The sequence below is a fragment of the Hyla sarda genome, unplaced genomic scaffold (genome assembly GCF_029499605.1).
Source record: "Hyla sarda isolate aHylSar1 unplaced genomic scaffold, aHylSar1.hap1 scaffold_72, whole genome shotgun sequence".
In the NCBI taxonomy this organism is placed as follows: Eukaryota; Metazoa; Chordata; class Amphibia; order Anura; family Hylidae; genus Hyla; species Hyla sarda.
In genome coordinates, this window is record NW_026610740.1 from 637,747 (window position 1) to 661,161 (window position 23,415).

The window sequence follows — 23,415 nt, forward strand, 5'->3', positions numbered from 1 at the left end:
CATCTTGTCTCCTTATATCAGACACTGCGCGCCCTATAGAGAACCGACTGAACGACCCCGCTGCCATTTTGTCTCCTTATATCAGACACTGCGACCTATAGAGAACCGACTGAACGAGCCCGCCGCCATCTTGTCTCCTTATATCAGACACTGCGCGCACTATAGAGAACCAACTGAATGAGCCGCTGCCATCTTGTCTGCTTATATCAAACACTGCGCGCCCTATAGAGAACCGACTGAACGAGCCGCCGCCATCTTGTCTCCTTATATCAGACACTGCGCGCCCTATAGAGAACCGACTGAACGAGCCGCTGCCATCTTGTCTACTTATATCAGACACTGCGCGCCCTATAGAGAACCGACTGAACGAGCCCACCGCCATCTTGTCTCCTTATATCAGACACTGCGCGCCCTATAGAGAACTGACTGAACGAGCCCGCCGCCATCCTGTCTCCTTATATCAGACACTGCGTAACCTATAGAGAACCGACTGAACGCGCCCACCGCCATCTTGTCTACTTATATCAGACACTGCGTGACCTATAGAGAACCGACTGAACGAGCCACCGCCATCTTGTCTACTTATATCAGACACTGCGTGACCTATAGAGAACCGACTGAACGAGCCACCGCCATCTTGTCTCCTTATATCAGACACTGCGCGCCCTATAGAGAACCAACTGAATGAGCCGCTGCCATCTTGTCTCATTTCAGACACTCCACGCCCTATAGAGAACCGACTGAACGAGCCACCGCCATCTTGTCTCCTTATATCAGACACTGCGCGCCCTATAGAGAACCGACTGAACGAGCCGCCGCCATCTTGTCTCCTTATATCAGACACTGCGCGCCCTATAGAGAACCGACTGAACGACCCCGCTGCCATTTTGTCTCCTTATATCAGACACTGCGCGCCCTATAGAGAACCGACTGAACGAGCCCGCCACCATCTTGTCTCATATCAGACACTGCGCGCACTATAGAGAACCGACTGAACAAGCCCACCACCATCTTGTCTCCTTATATCAGACACTGCGTAACCTATAGAGAACCGACTGAACGCGCCCACCCCCATCTTGTCTCCTTATATCAGACACTGCACGACCTATAGAGAACCAATTGAACGAGCTCACCGCCATCTTGTCTCCTTATATCTGACACTGCGCGACCCATAGAGAACTGACTGAATGAGCCCACCGCCATCTTGTCTCCTTATATCAGACACTGCGTGATCTATGGAGAACTGACTGAACGAGCCCGCCGCCATCCTGTCTCCTTATATCAGACCCTGCGCGCCCTATAGAGAACCGACCTAACGAACCAGCCGCCATCTTGTCTCCTTATATCAGACACTGCGTGACCTATAGAGAACCGACTGAACGAGCCCGCCGCCATCTTGTCTCCTTATATCAGACACTGCACGACCTATAGAGAACTGACTGAACGAGCCCATCGCCATCTTGTCTCCTTATATCAGACACTGCACGACCTATAGAGAACTGACTGAACGAGCCCACCGCCATCTTGTCTCCTTATATCAGACACTGCGCGCCCTATAGAGAACCGACTGAACGAGCCACCGCCATCTTGTCTCCTTATATCAGACACTGCGACCTATAGAGAACCGACTGAACGAGCCCGCCGCCATCTTGTCTCCTTATATCAGACACTGCGTGATCTATAGGGAACTGACTCAACGAGCCCACCGCCATCTTGTCTCTTTATAAGACACTACCCAACCTATAGAGAACTGCACAAAATTAGCCTGCCTCCATCTTGTCTTCTTCATTTCATCACATCTCATCCTCATATCTCATCCTCATATCTCATCCTCATATCTCATCCTCATATCCTCATATCTCATCCTCATATCTCATCCTCATATCTCATCCTCATATCTCATCCTCATATCCCGACCTCATATCCCGACCTCATATGCCATCCTCATATCCCGACCTCATATCCTGACCTCATATGCCATCCTCATATCCCGTCATCCTATCCTGACCTCATATTCCAATTTCATATCCCATCCTCATAGCTCGTCCTCATATCCCGATTTCATATCCTGTCCTCATATCCCGATTTTTATATCCTGTCCTCATATATCCCCTCCTCCTATCCTGTCCTTATAGCCCGTCCTCATATCAGACACTGCCCGACCTATAGCAAACCGCTCAGAATAAGCCCATCTTGTCTTCTTCGTTTCATCACATTCAGTCCTCGTATCCCGACCTCATATCCCGACTCCAAATATGACAGTCAGAATAAATCTCTTGATCAACGTTCTGTCCCTATAAATCTATTATACATACCCAGCGATGTTATTATTCTCCAAAAATGCATCCAGACCCCTTTTATTTTCTATTACAGAGTTCACCATGACACCTCCTCAGGCAGAGAATTCCACAGTCTCACTGCTCTTACAGTAAAGAACCCCCGTCTGTGCTGGTGTAGAAACCTTCTTTCCTCTAGACGTAGAGGATGCCCCCTTGTCATATATACAGTCCTGATATATTATATATATTATTAGGTCACCTCCTTGTTATATATACAGTCCTGGGTATAAATAGATCATGGAGAGATCTCTGTACTGTCCTGATATATTATATATATTATTATGTCACTTCCTTGTTATATATACAGTCCTGGGTATAAATAGATCATGGAGAGATCTCTGTACTGTCCTGATATATTATATATATTATTAGGTCACCTCCTTGTTATATATACAGTCCTGGGTATAATAGATCATGGAGAGATCTCTGTACTGTCCTGATATATATATATATTATTAGGTCACCTCCCTGTTATTGTTACGCCGAACGCTCCGGGTCCCTGCTCCTCCCCGGAGCGCTCGCGGCGTTCTCTCTGCAGCGCCTCGGTCAGACCCGCTGACCGGGAGGCTTGCACTGTCACTGCCGGCGGGGATGTGATCTGCATAGCGGGACGCGCCCGCTCGCGGGTTGCATCCCAATCTACTCACCTGTCCTGTTCCCCGGCTGTCACGTCCTGGCGCGCGCAGCTCCGCTCTCTAGGGCGTGCGCGCGTCGGCTATCTAAGATTTAAAGGGCCAGTGCACCACTAATTGGTGCCTGGCCTAATCAGTGTAATTAGCTCCCATCTGCTCAGGCTTATTTAAACCCACTTCCCCTTCCTGTCTTTGCCGGATCTTGTTGCCTCAGTGCCTAGTAAAAGCGTTTGTGTTTGCCCTTACCAGTGTTACCAGACCTTCTGCGGTTGCCCTTGACTACGAACCTTGCTGCCAGCCCTGACCTTCTGCTACGTCTGACCTCGCCTCTGTCTAGTCCTCCTGTCCCACGCTGTTCTCAGCAGTCAGTGAGGATGAGCCGCTACCGGTGGACACGACCTGGTTGCTACCGCCGCAGCAAGACCATCCCGCTTTGCGGCGGGTTCTGGTGAATACCAGTAGCAACTTAGAACCGGTCCACCGGTACGTTCCACGCCAATCCCTCTCTGACATAGAGGATCCACCTCCAGCCTGCTGAATCCTGACGGTAGATCCGGCCATGGATCCCGCTGAGGTGCCACTGCCAAGTCTTGCTGACCTCCCCACCGTGGTCGCCCAACAAGGACAACAGCTGTCACAGTTGTCCGCCATGTTACAGCAGCTTCTGCCTCTAGAGCAGCAATCATCTCCTCCGCCTGCTCCTGCTTCTCCGCAGCAAGTTGCCACTTCCAGACTCCGCTTGTCCCTTTCTGACAAGTTCGATGGGAACTCTAAATTGTGCCGTGGGTTCCTGTCCCAGTGTTCTTTGCACTTAGAGATGATGTTGGACCAATTCCCCACTGAACAGTCTAAGGTGGCTTTCGTGGTCAGTCTCCTGTCTGGAAAGGCCTTGGCATGGGCCACACCTCTCTGGGACCACAACGATCCTGCCACTGCTACAATCCAGTCCTTCTTCGCTGAAGTTCGTAGTGTTTTTTGAGGAGCCAGCCCGGGCCTCCTCAGCCGAGACTGCTTTGCTGAACCTCGTCCAAGGGAGTTCTTCCGTAGGCGAATACGCCATCCAGTTTCGTACCCTCGCCTCTGAGCTATCCTGGAACAATGAGCCCCTCTGCGCGACCTTCAAGAAAGGCTTATCCAGTCACATCAAAGATGTGCTGGCCGCACGAAAAATTCCTGCTACCCTTTCTGAACTTATCCAGTTGGCCACCCGCATTGATATGCGTTTTTCTGAAAGACGCCAGGAGCTCCGCCAGGAAAAGGACCTTGATCTCTGGGCACCTCTCTCTCAGAATCCCCTGCAATCTACTCCTGTGCCTCCCGCCGAGGAGGCAATGCAAGTGGATCGGTCTCGCCTGACCCAAGAAGAGAGGTCTCGTCGTAGAGATGAAAATTTGTGCCTGTACTGCGCTAGTACCGAACATTTCTTAGTGGACTGCCCTATTCATCCTCCGCGTCTGGGAAACGCACGCACCCTGTTCATGTGGGAGTGGCGTCCCTTGGCATAAATTCTGCCCCTCCACGTCTGACTGTACCTGTGCGGATTTCTCCTTCTGCTAACTCCTCCTTCTCAGCGGTGGCCTTCTTGGACTCCGGTTCTGCAGGAAATTTTATTTTGGCCTCTTTCGTTAATAGGTTCAGTATCCCAGTAACCCGTCTTGTCAAGCCGCTCTACATTTCTTCTGTCAACGGAGAAAAATTGGACTGCACTGTGCGTTACTGCACAGAACCCCTGCTTATGAGCATTGGACTGCATCACGAAAAAATAGAATTTTTTGTTCTGCCCAACTGCACCTCTGAAGTCCTCCTCGGTCTGCCATGGCTCCAACGTCATTCTCCCACCCTTGACTGGACCACCGGGGAGATCTAAAATTGGGGTCCTTCTTGTCACAAACGATGCCTCACATCTGCTCCCACTTGTCTAACTCCTGAGGTTCCACCCTTACCGGTCCCTCCCAAGGCTTACCAGGACTTTTCTGATATTTTCTGCAAAAAGCAAGCAGAGATCTTACCTCCTCATAGCCCCCTTCCTGGTACCACTCTGCCCCGTGGCAAGCTTCACCCTCTGCCCCCCCCCCCCCTCCCCATTCCCACTTCTTCGGGAGTCCCTGCTGTAGAGAAAGTAACCCAGGACTTCTCCGTTATCTGGAAGGAGACTCAAGAGTCGCTCCCACTGGCCTCATCTCGTATGAAGGGACAAGCAGATAAAAAGAGGGGGAGACCTAAGGGGGGGGGGGGGGTACTGTTACGCCGAGCGCTCCGGGTCCCTGCTCCTCCTCGGAGCGCTCGCGGCGTTCTTCTTTCTGCAGCGCCTTGGTCAGACCCGCTGACCGGGAGCTTTGCACTGTCACTGCCGGCGGGGATGCGATCCGCATAGCGGGACGCGCCTGCTCGCGGGTCGTATCCCAATCAACTCACCTGTCCCGTTCCCCGGCTGTCACGTCCTGGCACGCGCGGCTCTGCTCTCTAGGGCGCGCGCGCGCCGGCTTTCTAAGATTTAAAGGGCCAGTGCACCATTAATTGGTGCCTGGCCCAATCAGTGTAATTAGCTCCCATCTGCTCAGGCTTATTTAAACCCACTTCCCCTTCCTGTCTCTGCCGGATTTTGTTGCCTCAGTGCCTAGTAAAAGCGTTTCTGTGTTTGCCATTACCAGTGTTACCTGACCTTCTGCCGTTGCCCTTGACTACGAGCCTTGCCGCCTGCCCTGACCTTCTGCTACGTCTGACGTCGCCTCTGTCTAGTCCTCCTGTCCCACGCCACTCTCAGCAGTTAGTGAGGCTTTGCGGCGGGCTCTGGTGAATACCAGTAGCAACTTAGAACCGGTCCACCGGTACGGTCCACGCCAATCCCTCTCTGACACAGAGGATCCACCTCCAGCCTGCAGAATCCTGACCGTTATATATACAGTCCTGGGTATAAATAGATCATGGAGAGATCTCTGTACTGTCCTGATGTATTATATATATTATTAGGTCACCTCCTTGTTATGTATACAGTCCTGGGTATAAATAGATCATGGAGAGATCTCTGTACGGTCCTGATTATATTATATATATTATTAGGTCACCTCCTTGTTTATATATATATATATATATATATATATATATATATATATATGTATATATATATATATACACAGTCCTGGGTATAAATAGATAATGGAGAGATCTCTGTACTGTCCTGATATATATATAATTAGGTCACCTCCTTGTTATATATACAGTCCTGTGTATAAATTGATCATGGAGAGATCTCTGTACTGTTCTGATATATTATATATATTATTAGGTCACCTCCTTGTTATATATACAGTCCTGGGTATAGATCATGGAGAGATCTCTGTACTGTCCTGATATATTATATATATTATTAGGTCACCTCCTTGTTATATATACAGTCCAGGGTATAAATATATCATGGAGAGATCTCTGTACAGTCCTGATATATTATATATATTATTAGGTCACCTCCTTGTTATATATACAGTCATGGGTATAAATAGATCATGGAGAGATATCTCTGTACTGTCCTGATATATTATCACGTCAGTCGTCCCAATTGTGCTCCCATTTAATATATAACCCTGTCCCTGATTTTTATTCCACATGTGCATTACCTTACATTTATCAGTGTTAAACCTCGTCTGCCACTTCTCAGCCCAAACTATCCAGATCCATTTGTAAAAGTGCACTGTCCTCTATAGTGTTATCTACTATACACAGTGCACTGTCCTTTATTGTGTTATCTACTATACACAGTGCACTGTCCTCTATAGTGTTATCTATTATACACAGTGCACTGTCCTCTATAATGTTTACCGCTTTACAGAGTTTATTATCATCTGCAAAGATTGCTACTTTACTATTCAACCCCTCTACAAGGTCATTCATGAATATATTAAAAAGGACAGGACCCAAGACTGACGCCTGTGGTTCCCACTAGTAACAGTCACCCAATCAGAATAAGTACCATTAATAACCACCCTCTGTTTCCTATCACTGAGCCAGTTACTTACCCACTTACACACATTCTCCCCCAGCCCCATCCTTCTCATTTTATGCACCAACCTTTTATGTGGCACCGTATCAAATGCTTTGGAAAAATCCAGATATACGACATCCAGCGATTCCTCCTGGTCCAGTCTGGAGCTCACCTCCTCATAAAAGCTGATCAGGTGACAGGACCGATCTCTCATAAAGCCATGCTGATATGGGGTCATACATTTATTACTTTTATCAAGATACTTTTATTTTTTTATTTCAACGATAAACTTTATTAAACAAAAAAAAAAATAGTAGCACATACAAGTTTCATGACATGTACATGTAGAATAAACCTAGCAAGCAAGGTACAGCAGGGGCAAAATTGTACCATAAAGGGGGAACCAATACTCATCCGAGTAACAACATTAGTCCAGTAAATCCGAACATATTAGGCAAGTAATGGGGTAACCAGTGCTATCGGTAGTGGGTGGGGTACGGGGGGGTAGGGAGGGAGGTGAGGTTAGAGGGGGGAGAGCGGGGCAGGACAGGTGAGCGAGAGGAAAAGAAGAGGGTTCAGGTGAGGCCATATTGAATGAAGCGGGGTGAGGCCGCAAAATCCAGCCAATGGCGCCAGCGCAAGACATATCGGTTGGTGGAGGCATTCAAATCCACCAGACATTCCTCCAACCCTTGAATGTGTAGGACTTCACGAAGCCAATCAGTAGTCGTGGGGGGAGCGGTGGTTTTCCATCGTCTAGGGATGACTTGTCTGTCCGCTGCTAGTAAAACACCTGTGAGACCTTTCCGCAGGGTGTCTGGGGACCCGGGCAGCATCGAAAGGAGGAGCATCTGGGGTGTATCATCTAACTGCAGACCCGTAATTTCCGAGATAAGAGCGCGAACCGAGGACCAGTATGAAGCTAAAAGCAGGCAGGAGTGCCAAGTGTGCGTGAAGGTTCCCCTGGTTTGTCCACACCTCCAGCATACCTCCGGGACCGAGGGATAAAAACGGTGAAGTAAGGCCGGAACCCTATACCACCGAGAGAGCAATTTATAATTAGTCTCCTGAAGGGCAACTGCTCTAGAGGCTTTATGGCATAACAAGTATGAGGTGTCCCATTCAGCAGTGCTGGGGGTGTAATCCAATTCCCTCACCCAGTTCCATTGGTAAGGCAGTAGGGAACGAGAGTCACGGGTACGAAGCATGGAGTATACTTCGGATACCGTATGGGTGGGTCCAGACTGTGCTAAGCAAAATTTCTCGAACGGGGTAGGATCTTATCAAGATACTTTTATCAAGATAGCATCCCTTAGAAAACCCTCAATCAATTTACATACAACGGAGGTTAAACTAACAGGCCTATAATTCCCGGGGTCACCTTTTGTCCCCTTATCGACCTCATATCCCCTCCTCATATCCCTATTTCATATCTTGTCCTCATATCCCGTCCTTTATTTCTTTACAGAGATCTTTATTCTGCTGATGAGAAAAGGGTCGGGAGCCTGAAACGCGTCGGGATGAAGTGAATACAGAGAATAGACCCCGTGACCCCTGCAGTGGCTGCCTTTATTGTGATCACGGCTCATTCTCCCACCGCCTCCGCGTCCTCGTACCCGCAACAATCCGGCTGCTGTGCATAGACCTGGCTGCGGGCGCTCCATATACATGTTTGGGAACTCTAACTCCTGCTGGAGATGGAAGCCTGCCTATGGGGTACACCACATAAACGTGGATTTCATTTATTTATTAAAAACTGTATTTGATTTAGTTTTTTACCAATTATTTGTTTTTTCATCCCATAGAACTCGTTGATGATTCCGGAAGATCCTGAACAATGGACGATGGGGAAATCTCCTGCAGAACAGGTAAAGATCCTAAAGCGCAGTGATCCTCAAGCAGCCATTGTTCCCCGGGGCGGCTGTCATTCTGATCCCCCGGGGCGGCTGTCATTCTGATCCCCCGGGGCGGCTGTCATTCTGATCCCCCGGGGCGGCTGTCATTCTGATCCCCAGATGGCCATTGTTTTCTGGGCGACTGTGTTTCTGATCCCTGGACGGCCATTGTTCCCTGCGCGGCTGTGATTCTGATCCCCGGGCAGCTGTGATTCTGATCCCTGGGTGGCCATTGTTCCCTGCGCGGCTCTCATTCTGATCCCCGGGCAGCTGTGATTCTGATCCCTGGGTGGCCATTGTTCCCTGCGCGGCTCTCATTCTGATCCCCGGGCAGCTGTGATTCTGATCAATAGGTGGCCATTGTTCCCTGGGCGGCTGTGATTCTGGTCCTCGAGCGGCCATTGTTCCTCTGGCAGCTGTGATTCTGATCCCTGGGCGGCCATTGTTTCCCGGGCAGCTGGGATTCTGATCCTCGAGCCGCCATTGTTTCCCGGGCGGCTGTGATTTCCCGACCTCATATCCCAACCTCAGTGGCTGATTTTACAGCGGTTCTGACATAAACGCAAAACAATAAATACCCACATGTGAACCCATTTTAGGAAACTACACCCCTCATGGAACGTAACAAGGGGGGTATAGTGAGCCTTAACACCCCACAGGTGTTTGACAAATTTTCGTTAAAGTTGGATGTGAAAATGGGGGGGGAAAAATTTTTTTCACTAAAATGCTGGTGTTACCCTACATCAGAGGTGTAGGCAGGGGGGAAGGGAAGCCTGCGTGCGCACTGCGCACACAGCATCCCCCTGCGTCCACCACCTTCCCCCTTGAGGCGCAGTGAGACGAAAATGGTGCCCGACGGTGGAGCGAGCTGCATTTGCGCCGGACTGCCGTGGAACTGCAAGCTGCTTAAGGTACCGTACCCCTCTGTTACTCCTTCTCAACCCTGTCCAAACCACCCCCACCGTCACCCAGGTCCAACCTCCCTCCCCCCCCCCCCGTCACCCATCACCCATTCATTTTGTGGTGTTGGGAAACCCCTTGGAGCCCTGCTGGCTCATCGAGGATCAGGGGCGCTTTTAAGTGGTATTACTCTGGATGTAAATATGGCACTGAATGATATAAGTATCCAGTCCAGTGTTTCCCAACCAGTCCATGTACACTCCTCTACACCCCTCTGTACACTCCACTACACCCCTCTGTCACCCATGTACACTCCTCTACACCCCTGTCATCCATGTACACTCCTCTACACTCCTCTGTCATCCATGTACACTCCTCTACACCCCTCTGTACACTCCTCTACACCCCTCTGTCATCCATGTACACTCCTCTACACCACTCTGTCATCCATGTACACTCCTCTACACCCCTCTGTCATCCATGTACACTCCTCTACACCCCTCTGTCATCCATGTACACTCCTCTACACCCCTCTGTCATCCATGTACACTCCTCTACACCCCTCTGTCATCCATGTACACTCCTCTACACCCCTCTGTCATCCATGTACACTCCTCTACACCCCTCTGTCACCCATGTACACTCCTCTACACCCCTCTGTCACCCATGTACACTCCTCTACACCCCTCTGTACACTCCTCTACACCCCTCTGTCATCCATGTACACTCCTCTACACCCCTCTGTCACCCATGTACACTCCTCTACACCCCTCTGTCATCCATGTACACTCCTGTACACTCCTCTACACCCCTCTGTCACCCATGTACACTCCTCTACACCCCTCTGTCACCCATGTACACCTCCCTACACCCCTCTGTCACCCATGTACACTCCTCTACACCCCTGTCACCCATGTACTCCTCTACACCCCTGTCACCCATGTACACTCCTCTAAACCCCTCTGTCACCCATGTACACCTCCCTACACCCCTCTGTACACTCCTCTACACCCCTCTGTCACCCATGTACACTCCTCTACACCCCTCTGTCACCCATGTACACTCCTCTAAACCCCTCTGTCACCCATGTACACTCCTCTACACCCCTCTGTACACTCCTCTACACCCCTCTGTCACCCATGTACACCTCCCTACACCCCTCTGTACACTCCTCTACACCCCTCTGTCACCCATATACACCCCTCTACACCCCTCTGTACACTCCCCTACACCCCTCTGTCACCCATGTACACCTCCCTACACCCCTCTGTCACCCATGTACACCCATCTACACCCCTCTGTACACCCCTCTTTCACCCATGTACACTCCTCTACACCCCTCTGTACACCCCTCTTTCACCCATGTACACTCCTCTACACCCCTGTCACCCATGTACACTCCTCTACACCCCTCTGTCACCCATGTACACTCCTCTACACCCCTGTCACCCATGTACACTCCTCTACACCCCTGTCACCCATGTACACTCCTCTACACCCCTGTCACCCATGTACACTCCTCTACACCCCTCTGTCACCCATGTACACCTCCCTACACCCCTCTGTACACCTCCCTACACCCCTCTGTCACCCATGTACACTCCTCTACACCCCTCTTTCATCCATGATCGCCCCTCTGTCACCCATGGAAAATAAAGTGCGGAGCCTAATAGGTTTGTTTTGCAGGTTTAACGGTGAAGAATTGTGGGTGGAAGAAATCGTGAGGATGGCCCAGACCAAATGGGGAAGAGAAGGCAACGACACAAATGAGAGAAGACGTCATTGGCGAGTCGCTGTATTAACCCCCTTAAGGACCAGGCCATTTTACACCTTAGGACCCGGCCATTTTTTGCACATCTGACCACTGTCACTTTAAACATTAATAACTCTGGAATGCTTTTAGTTATCATTCTGATTCCGAGATTGTTTTTTCGTGACATATTCTACTTTAACTTAGTGGTAAAAATTTTTGGTAACTTGCATCCTTTCTTGGTGAAAAATCCCAAAATTTGATGAAAAATTTGAAAATTTAGCATTTTTCTAACTTTGAAGCTCTCTGCTTGTAATGAAAATGGATATTCCAAATATTATTTTATTTTATTAACATTATACAATATGTCTACTTTATATTTGCATCATAAAATTGACGAGTTTTTACTTTTGGAAGACACCAGAGGGCTTCAAAGTTCAGCAGCAATTTTCCAATTTTTCACAAAATTTCCAAAATCACAATTTTTCAGGGACCAGTTCAGGTTTGAAGTGGATTTGAAGGGTCTTCATCTTAGAAATACCCCACAACTGACCCCATTATAAAAACTGCACCCCCCAAAATATTCAAAATGACATTCAGTCAGCATTTTAACCCTTTAGGTGTTTCACAGGAATAGCAGCAAAGTGAAGGAGAAAATTCACAATTTCCATTTTTTACACTCGCATGTTCTTGTAGACCCAATTGTTGAATTTTTACAAGGGGTAAAAGGAGAAAATGTATACTTCTATTTGAAGCCCAATTTCTCTCGAGTAAGCACATACCTCATATGTCTGTGTAAAGTGTTCAGCGGGCGCAGTAGAGGGCTCAGAAGGGAAGGAGCGACAAGGGGATTTTGGAGAGTACGTTTTTCTGAAATGGTTTTTTGGGGGCATGTTGCATTTAGGAAGCCCCTATGGTGCCAGAACAGGAAAAAAAAAACACATGGCATACCATATTGGAAACTAGACCCCTTGAGGAACGTAACAAGGAATAAAGTGAGCCTTAATACCCTACAGGTGTTTCACGACTTTTGCATATGTAAAAATATTTTAAAAAATTTTCAATAAAATGTGTTTCCCCCCCAAATTTCACATTTTTGCAAGGGTTAATAGCAGAAAATACCCCCCAAAATTTGTAACCCCATCTCTTCCGAGTATGGAGGTACCCCATAAGTTGACCTGAAGCGCACTACTGGCGAACTACAATGCTCAGAAGAGGAGGAGTCATATTTGGCTTTTTGAGAGCAAATTTTGCTCGGGGGGCTTGTCGCATTTAGGAAGCCCCAATGGTGCCAGAACAGCAAAATAACCCCCACATGGCATACCATTTTGGAAACTAGACCCCTTGAGGAACGTAACAAGGGGTACAGTGAGCATTTACCCCCCCACTGGTGTCTGTCAGATCTTTGGAACAGTGGGCTGTACAAAATTTTTAATTTGCGCAGCCCACTGTTACAAAGATCTGTCAGACACCAGTGGGGTGTAAATGCTCACTTCACCCCTCATTACATTCCGTGAGGGGTGTAGTTTCCGAAATGGGGTCACGTGGTTTTTTTTTTTTTTTTTTTTGAGTTTGTCAAAACCGCTGTAACAATCAGCCACCCCTGTGCAAATCACCTCAAATGTACATGGCGCACTCTCCCTTCTGAGCCTTGTTGTGCGCCCCCAGAGCACTTTGCGCCCACATATGGGGTATCTCCGTAGTCGGGAGAAACTGCATTACAAATTTTGGGGGGCTTTTTTCCCTTTTACCTCTTGTCAAAATGAAAAGTATAGGGCAACACCAGCATGTTAGTGTAAAAAATTTATTTTTTTACACTAACATGCTGGTGTAGACCCCAATTTCACCTTTTCATAAGGGGTGAAAGGAGAAAAAGCCCCCCAAAATTTGTAAGGCAATTTCTCCCGAGTACGGCGATACCCCATATGTGACCCTAAACTGTTGCCTTGCAATACGACAGGGCTCCGAAGTGAGAGAGCGCCATGCGCATTTGAGGCCTGAATTAGGGATTTGCAAAGGGGTGGACATAGGGGTATTCTACGCCAGTGATTCCCAAACAGGGTGCCTCCAGCTGTTGCAAAACTCCCAGCATGCTTGGACAGTCAACGGCTGTCCGGCAATACTGGGAGTTGTTGTTTTGCAACAGCTGGAGGCTCCATTTTGGAAACAGTGGCGTACCAGACGTTTTTCATTTTTATTGGGGAGGGGAGGGGGGCTGTGTAGGGGTTTGTGTATATGTAGTGTTTTTTTACTTTTTATTTTATTTTGTGTTAGTGTAGTGTTTTTAGGGTACAGTCACACGGGCAGGGGGGGTTACAGCGATTTTCCCGCTGCGAGTTTGAGCTGCCGCGCAAAATTTGCTGCATCGCAAACTTGCAGCCTGATACTCACTGTAAGCCCTGTGCCCATGTGAATGTACCCTGTACATTCACAGGGGGGGCCTCCAGCTGTTGCAAAACTACAACTCCCAGCATGCACAGTCTATCAGTGCATGCTGGTAGTTATAGTTTTGCAACAGCTGGAGGCACACGGGTTGGGAAACACTGAGTTAGGAAACAGACAATGTTTCCCAACCAGTGTGCCTCCAGCTGTTGCAAAACCACAACTCCCAAACATTCTCAGGCATGCTGGGAGTAGTAGTTCGGCAACATCTTTAGAGCCAGATGTTGCCGAACTACAACTCCCAGCATGCTTGGAGTTGTAGTTTGCAACATCTGGAGGACTACAGCTTGCAGACCACTAATACAGTGGTTCCCAATCTGTGCCCTTCCAGATGTTGCAAAACTACAACTTCCAGTATGCCAAAACTGTCCAGGCAGGCTGGGAGTTGTAGTTCTGCAACATCTGAAGGGCCAGATGTTACAGAACTACAACTCCCAGCATGCCTGGACAGTAAGGGCATGCTGAGGATGTGTAGTTTTGCAACATCTGGAAGGGCACAGTGGTCTCCAAACTGTGGACCTCCAGATGTTGCAAAACTGCAACTCCCAGCATGCCCAGACGCCAAGGGCTGTCTGGGCATGCTGGGAGTTGTAGTATATAGGGTCCCAATACAGCAATGCATGTCGCTTTACGGCGACGTGCATTGCTGTAAAGGGCCCGACCGCGGCTGAAGATCCACTCACCTGTCGCCGCCGCCATCTTCATCATCTGGATCTGGGTCTTCAGGGACGAGGTAAGTACCAGGGCCGGTCCCCAGCACTCCCCCGTCCCCCGCCGCGTCCTCCGGTCTTTCTCCCGTCCTCTCCGGACTTCAAGGGGCCGGGCAGGACGGGAGGAAGTAACCGCCCCCCCTCCTGCGATTGGTCGGTTAACTAACCGAAGAATCGCAGGGGATCGGAGGAGGTGGCCGGCTTGCCGCCTCGCTCCTAGTCTTCAGCATGGTCCTGGCTGTGACAGCCGGGATCATGCGAAATTACCGGGCGGTCGAGTCCCAGAGACCCGATCAGCCCGGTATCGCCGCAGATCGCAAGGGCGATTTCCCTTGCGATTTGCGGCGACCGCCGACATGGGGGGCCTACATGGCCCCCCTCGGCGTTTGCCCTGGATCCCTGCTGAAGGATTTCAGCAGGGATCCGCTTCCGATCTCCGCCAGGTGAGCGTCGGAGACCAGGAAAAGACATGACGTATGCATACGTCATGGGTCCTAAAGAGGATAAAGTAGCACTTTAAACGACATACCCACTAATAAATAGATTAAGTACATTGCTTTTTCTTTTTACCATTTTTTCCCTTTTTTTTTTTAAATTTAATTTTATTTTTTTGGTCGTCAACCTCCGTAGGGGAGCCCCGCAGAAAAAAATGGCGTTTATTTTTTATTTTTTTAACTTTTTTTTTTTTTTATCGCGCTTGGGGGGGCCTCCGATTTATTTTTGCCTAAGGCCTCAAAAAGTCTAGAGCCGCCTCTGCCCTACATTTTTCGTTTTCACAAGGGAAAATAGGTAAAAAAAAAAAAAAAATTGTAGCCCCATTTCTTAAGGAAAGGAGTAAGGAAATACTCCATATGTGAATGTAAAGTGCTCTGTGGGGGGGCGGGGCACTACAATGCTCAGAAGAGAAAGCGCCATTGGACTTTTGGAGAGAGAATGTGTCCGACATTGAAGGCTACGTGTGTTTACAAAGCCCCCATGGTGCCAGAACAGTGGACCCCCCCCCCCCCCCCACCTGTGACCCCATTTTGGAAACTACACCCCTCACGTAATGTAGTAAGGGGTACAGTGAGCATTTACGCACCACAGGTGTCTGACAGATTTTTGGTCGGCTGTGGGGGTCCACTGTCCTGGCACCACGGGGGCATTATAAACGCACATGGCTCCCGACTTCTCTCTCCCAATGGCGCTCCTCCTCTTTTGAGCATTATAGTGCACCCGCAGAACACTTGACGTCCACACTTGGGGTATTTCCATACTCAGAAGAGATGGGGTTACAAATTTTGTGGGGCATTTTCTCCTATTACCCCTTGTAAAAAAAAAAAGTAACATTTGGGGAAGAACCCCATTTTAGTGAGAAAAAAAATTACTGTATTTATCGGCGTATAACACGCACTTTTTAGGCTAAAATTTTTAGCCTAAAGTCTGTGTGCGCGTGTATACCCCGATACACCCCCAGGAAAGGCAGGGGGAGAGAGACCGTCGCTGCCCGCTTCTCTCCCCCTGCCTTTCCTGGGGTCTAGAGCGCTGCTGTCGGCCCTTCTCACCCCCTGGTTATCGGCGCCGCTGCCCGTTCTGTCCCCCTGACTATCGGTGCCGGCGCCGAGAGCCAGGGGGAGAGAAGTGACGCCGACAGCCAGGGGGAGAGAAGGGGCAGCGGCACCCATTGCCGGCGCCGCTGCCCCGTTGCCTCCTCCCATCCCCGGTGGCATAATTACCTGAGTCGGGTCCGCGCTGTTCCAGGCCTCCGGCGTGCGTCCCCGGCGTCGTTGCTATGCGCTGAACGGCGCGGCGCATGACGTCAGTGCGCCGCGCCGTGCATAGCAACTACGCTGGGGACGCACGACGGAGGCCTGGAGCAGCGCGGACCCGACTCAGGTAATTATGCCACCGGGGATGGGGGGAGGCAACGGGGGCAGCGGCGCCGGCAATGGGTGCCGCTGCCCCTTCTCTCCCCCTGGCCGGCGCCAATAACCAGGGGGAGAGAAGGGTCGGCAGCAGCGCTCTAGACCCCAGGAAAGGCAGGGGGAGAGAAGCGGGCAGCGACGGCCTCTCCCCCTGCCTTTCCTGGGGGTGTATCGGGGTATACACGCGCACACACGCACCCTCATTTTACCATGGATATTTGGGTAAAAAACTTTTTTTACCCAAATATCCTTGGTAAAATGAGGGTGCGTGTTATAGGCCGGTGCGTGGTATACCCCGATAAATACGGTTATATTGTTCCCCAGGCGGCTGTGATTCTAATTCCCCAGGCGGACATTGTTCCCTGGGCGGCTGTGATTCTGATCCCCTGGCGGCCATTCATTCCAAGGCAGTTATGATTATGATCCCCGGATGGCCATTTGTTCCCGGGCAGCTGTGATTCTGATCCCCTGGCGGCCATTGTTTCCAGGGCAGCTATGATTCTAATCCCCTGGCGGCCATTGTTCCCTGGGCGGCTGTGATTCTGATCCCCTGGCGGCCATTGTTTCCAGGGCAGTTATGATTCTGATCTCTGGATGGCCATTTGTTCCCGGGCGGCTGTGATTTTGTTCCCCCGGGGCGGCTGTGATTTTGTTCCCCCGGGGCGGCTGTGATTTTGTTCCCCCGGGGCGGCTGTGATTTTGTTCCCCCGGGGCGGCTGTGATTTTGTTCCCCCGGGGCGGCTGTGATTTTGTTCCCCCGGGGCGGCTGTGATTTTGTTCCCCCGGGGCGGCTGTGATTTTGTTCCCCCGGGGCGGCTGGCCATTTGTTCCCGGGAGGGAGTGTGGTTATTAAACTCTTTTTCCTTATTTCATATATACTATATCGCCCTATTATATGGAATCAGTGCGGCTGCGATTTTGCTCCCCCGGCGGGGCGGCTGCGATTTTGCTCCCCCGGCGGGGCGGCTGCGATTTTGCTCCCCCGGCGGGGCGGCTGCGATATTGCTCCCCCGGCGGGGCGGCTGCGATATTGCTCCCCCGGCGGGGCGGCTGCGATATTGCTCCCCCGGCGGGGCGGCTGCGATTTTGCTCCCCCGGCGGGGCGGCTGCGATTTTGCTCCCCCGGCGGGGCGGCTGCGATTTTGCTCCCCCGGCGGGGCGGCTGCGATTTTGCTCCCCCGGCGGGGCGGCTGCGATTTTGCTCCCCCGGCGGGGCGGCTGCGATTTTGCTCCCCCGGCGGGGCGGCTGCGATTTTGCTCCCCCGGCGGGGCGGCTGCGATTTTGCTCCCCCGGCGGGGCGGCTGCGATTTTGCTCCCCCGGCGGGGCGGCTGCGATTTTGCTCCCCCGGCGGGGCGGCTGCGATTTTGCTCCCCCGGCGGGGCGGCTGCGATTTTGCTCCCCCGGCGGGGCGGCTGCGATTTTGCTCCCCCGGCGGGGCGGCTGCGATTTTGCTCCCCCGGCGGGGCGGCTGCGATTTTGCTCCCCCGGCGGGGCGGCTGCGATTTTGCTCCCCCGGCGGGGCGGCTGCGATTTTGCTCCCCCGGCGGGGCGGCTGCGATTTTGCTCCCCCGGCGGGGCGGCTGCGATTTTGCTCCCCCGGCGGGGCGGCTGCGATTTTGCTCCCCCGGCGGGGCGGCTGCGATATTGCTCCCCCGGCGGGGCGGCTGCGATATTGCTCCCCCGGCGGGGCGGCTGCGATATTGCTCCCCCGGCGGGGCGGCTGCGATATTGCTCCCCCGGCGGGGCGGCTGCGATATTGCTCCCCCGGCGGGGCGGCTGCGATTTTGCTCCCCCGGCGGGGCGGCTGCGATTTTGCTCCCCCGGCGGGGCGGCTGCGATTTTGCTCCCCCGGCGGGGCGGCTGCGATTTTGCTCCCCCGGCGGGGCGGCTGCGATTTTGCTCCCCCGGCGGGGCGGCTGCGATTTTGCTCCCCCGGCGGGGCGGCTGCGATTTTGCTCCCCCGGCGGGGCGGCTGCGATTTTGCTCCCCCGGCGGGGCGGCTGCGATTTTGCTCCCCCGGCGGGGCGGCTGCGATTTTGCTCCCCCGGCGGGGCGGCTGCGATTTTGCTCCCCCGGCGGGGCGGCTGCGATTTTGCTCCCCCGGCGGGGCGGCTGCGATTTTGCTCCCCCGGCGGGGCGGCTGCGATTTTGCTCCCCCGGCGGGGCGGCTGCGATTTTGCTCCCCCGGCGGGGCGGCTGCGATTTTGCTCCCCCGGCGGGGCGGCTGCGATTTTGCTCCCCCGGCGGGGCGGCTGCGATTTTGCTCCCCCGGCGGGGCGGCTGCGATTTTGCTCCCCCGGCGGGGCGGCTGCGATTTTGCTCCCCCGGCGGGGCGGCTGCGATTTTGCTCCCCCGGCGGGGCGGCTGCGATTTTGCTCCCCCGGCGGGGCGGCTGCGATTTTGCTCCCCCGGCGGGGCGGCTGCGATTTTGCTCCCCCGGCGGGGCGGCTGCGATTTTGCTCCCCCGGCGGGGCGGCTGCGATTTTGCTCCCCCGGCGGGGCGGCTGCGACTTTGCTCCCCCGGCGGGGCGGCTGCGACTTTGCTCCCCCGGCGGGGCGGCTGCGACTTTGCTCCCCCGGCGGGGCGGCTGCGACTTTGCTCCCCCGGCGGGGCGGCTGCGACTTTGCTCCCCCGGCGGGGCGGCTGCGACTTTGCTCCCCCGGCGGGGCGGCTGCGACTTTGCTCCCCCGGCGGGGCGGCTGCGACTTTGCTCCCCCGGCGGGGCGGCTGCGACTTTGCTCCCCCGGCGGGGCGGCTGCGACTTTGCTCCCCCGGCGGGGCGGCTGCGACTTTGCTCCCCCGGCGGGGCGGCTGCGACTTTGCTCCCCCGGCGGGGCGGCTGCGACTTTGCTCCCCCGGCGGGGCGGCTGCGACTTTGCTCCCCCGGCGGGGCGGCTGCGACTTTGCTCCCCCGGCGGGGCGGCTGCGACTTTGCTCCCCCGGCGGGGCGGCTGCGACTTTGCTCCCCCGGCGGGGCGGCTGCGATTTTGCTCCCCCGGCGGGGCGGCTGCGATTTTGCTCCCCCGGCGGGGCGGCTGCGATTTTGCTCCCCCGGCGGGGCGGCAGCGATTTTGCTCCCCCGGCGGGGCGGCAGCGATTTTGCTCCCCCGGCGGGGCGGCTGCGATTCTGCTCCCCCGGCGGGGCGGCTGCGATTCTGCTCCCCCGGCGGGGCGGCTGCGATTCTGCTCCCCCGGCGGGGCGGCTGCGATTCTGCTCCCCCGGCGGGGCGGCTGCGATTTTGCTCCCCCGGCGGGGCGGCTGCGATTTTGCTCCCCCGGGGCGGCTGCGATTTTGCTCCCCCGGGGCTGTCTGTCATTAACTCTTTAGAAGCCGCAATCAATGCCGATCTAAAAGTAAAAGGAAGCTGATCGGGTCCCAACCAGCTAAGATGGCAGCCGCACTGATTCCATATAATAGGGCGATATAGTATATATGAAATAAGGAAAAAGAGTTTAATAATCACACTCCTCCCCCCCCCCCCCCTTTCCCATAGGGGTTAATAAAAAATAATAATGAAAAGACTGAAAACAATCCTACCGGTTATACTGCGTTGTCTTTATGAACTGCGTTATGTATTACCGCACTATGACCACTGGGGGGCAGTAGAGCATAGTCAGTGGGTCCCATCTATATTACAGAACAGAGAACACTGAGGAGCCTTTAATAATTCTCTCCAGGACCAACAGGGGGCCACATGACATCACTGAGGGGGCCACATGACATCACTGAGGGGGCCACATGACATCACTGAGGGGGCCACATGACATCACTGAGGGGGCCACATGACATCGCTGAGGGGGCCACATGACATCGCTGAGGGGGCCACATGACATCGCTGAGGGGGCCACATGACATCGCTGAGGGGGCCACATGACATCGCTGAGGGGGCCACATGACATCGCTGAGGGGGCCACATGACATCGCTGAGGGGGCCACATGACATCGCTGAGGGGGCCACATGACATCGCTGAGGGGGCCACATGACATCGCTGAGGGGGCCACATGACATCGCTGAGGGGGCCACATGACATCGCTGAGGGGGCCACATGACATCGCTGAGGGGGCCACATGACATCGCTGAGGGGGCCACATGACATCGCTGAGGGGGCCACATGACATGACTGAGGGGGCCACATGACATGACTGAGGGGGCCACATGACATGACTGAGGGGGCCACATGACATGACTGAGGGGGCCACATGACATCGCTGAGGGGGCCACATGACATCGCTGAGGGGGCCACATGACATCGCTGAGGGGGCCACATGACATCGCTGAGGGGGCCACATGACATCGCTGAGGGGGCCACATGACATCGCTGAGGGGGCCACATGACATCGCTGAGGGGGCCACATGACATCGCTGAGGGGGCCACATGACATCGCTGAGGGGGCCACATGACATCGCTGAGGGGGCCACATGACATCGCTGAGGGGGCCACATGACATCGCTGAGGGGGCCACATGACATCGCTGAGGGGGCCACATGACATCGCTGAGGGGGCCACATGACATCGCTGAGGGGGCCACATGACATCGCTGAGGGGGCCACATGACATCGCTGAGGGGGCCACATGACATCGCTGAGGGGGCCACATGACATCGCTGAGGGGGCCACATGACATCGCTGAGGGGGCCACATGACATCGCTGAGGGGGCCACATGACATCGCTGAGGGGGCCACATGACATGACTGAGGGGGCCACATGACATCGCTGAGGGGGCCACATGACATGACTGAGGGGGCCACATGACATCGCTGAGGGGGCCACATGACATGACTGAGGGGGGCCACATGACATGACTGAGGGGGCCACATGACATGACTGAGGGGTCAGGTGCAAACAGATGGGTGGGGGTCCAGAGGGCCCTCAGGAGCGATCACGAGGTCACCAGTGAGTACAGATTGTCCGGTGCCAGGATCGGGAGAACGCTGCTCTTTAACCCCGCGCTGGGTAAAGTACAGTGGTCGCCCATGTGATCGTCCGCAGCGCCAGCTCTGTCCTATACACCCGTTCTTATTATCTAGAATACAATTCTAGAACAACAAAGAGACAAACGGGAAATACCCGAATACTGCAATTACCAAATAATAAAGGAACTCCCTGCCCCCCCAGGGTCATATCCCCCCCCCCCCTCATCCCTCCGGGATCACATCCCCCATCCCTCCAGGGTCACATCTCACTCCCCTCCCCCCCCATCCCCCCGGGGTCACATATCACTCCCCTCCCCCCCATCCCCCCGGGGTCACATATCACTCCCCTCCCCCCCATCCCCCCGGGGTCACATCTCACTCCCCCCACCCCATCCCCCCGGGGTCACGACTCACATCCCCCCGGATCACATATCACTCCCCCCATCCCCTGGGGGGGTCACATCTCACTTCCCCCCCCACCCCCCCCGGGATCACATCTCGCTTATCCCCCTGGGGTCACATCTCCCCCCCCCCCATTCCCCCGGGGTCACGTCTCACTCCCCCCCCCCCCGCATCCCCCGGGGTCACATCTCACCCCCCCCATCCCCCCGGGGTCACGTCTCACTTCCCCCCCCCCATCCCCCTGGGGTCACATCTCACCCCCCCCATTCCCCCGGGATCACGTCTCACTTCCCCCCCCCCCCATCCCCCCGGGGTCACATCTCACCCCCCCCCATCCCCCGGGGTCACATCTCACCCCCCCCATCCCCCCGGGGTCACGTCTCACTTCCCCCCCCCCCCATCCCCCTGGGGTCACATCTCACCCCCCCCCCATTCCCCCGGGATCACGTCTCACTTCCCCCCCTCCCCCCCATCCCCCCGGGGTCACATCTCACCCCCCCCCATCCCCCCGGGGTCACGTCTCACTCCCCCCCCCCCCCATCCCCCGGGGTCACATGTCACTCTGGGGGTCTCTCTCCCATCTGAGCGCAGGAAGTGTCAGCTCGTTCCCATGACCCCGACCCAGTGATGAGCCGCAGCGCCAGCCGTGAGCACTCCGGGGAATGAGGAGGGGGGAACAACCCCAACATTTACAGACATCAAATGTATCAGCGCTGCACAGTACAACTTCTCATCTACTGTATGTATGGACACCGCACAGCACAACTTCTATATGTATGGACATCGCACAGCACAACTTCTATATGTATGGACACCGCACAGTACAACTTCTATATGTATGGACACCGCACAGTACAACTTCTATATGTATGGACACCGCACAGTACAACTTCTATATGTATGGACACCGCACAGTACAACTTCTATATGTATGGACACCGCACAGTACAACTTCTATATGTATGGACACCGCACAGTACAACTTCTATATGTATGGACACCGCACAGCACAACTTCTATATGTATGGACACCGCACAGTACAACTTCTATATGTATGGACACAGCACAGTACAACTTCTATATGTATGGACACCGCACAGTACAACTTCTATATGTATGGACACCGCACAGTACAACTTCTATATGTATGGACACCGCACAGCACAACTTCTCTTATAATCACTGTTTTGCGTAAATAATGTAGTATATATAGAGAAGTTTATAAAACAAAGGTTTATGTATGTACACAGTGACCTCACCAGCAGAATAGTGAGTACAGCCCTGGGGTATAATACAGGATATAACTCAGGATCAGTACAGGATAAGTAATGTAATGTATGTACAAAGTGACCTCACCAGCAGAATAGTGAGTACAGCCCTGGGGTATAATACAGGATATAACTCAGGATCAGTACAGGATAAGTAATGTAATGTATGTACACAGTGACCTCACCAGCAGAATAGTGAGTACAGCTCTGGAGTATAATACAGGATATAACTCAGGATCAGTACAGGATAAGTAATGTAATGTATGTACACAGT

General features: G+C 53.5%; 1 protein-coding gene across 1 annotated transcript in view; it reads left to right on the forward strand.

Annotated features, from left to right (window-relative positions):
• The window catches only part of ABCC9 (ATP binding cassette subfamily C member 9), a gene marked incomplete at its 3' end in the record, with an annotated part of 118,863 nt that overhangs the window by 5,647 nt on the left and 89,801 nt on the right, over window positions 1-23,415 (forward strand). Inside the window, exons 2-3 of the mRNA XM_056554437.1 lie at window positions 8,419-8,666; window positions 8,756-8,818. Coding sequence (XP_056410412.1) covers window positions 8,788-8,818 — 31 coding nt within the window. The remainder of the gene's footprint in view (window positions 1-8,418; window positions 8,667-8,755; window positions 8,819-23,415) is intronic.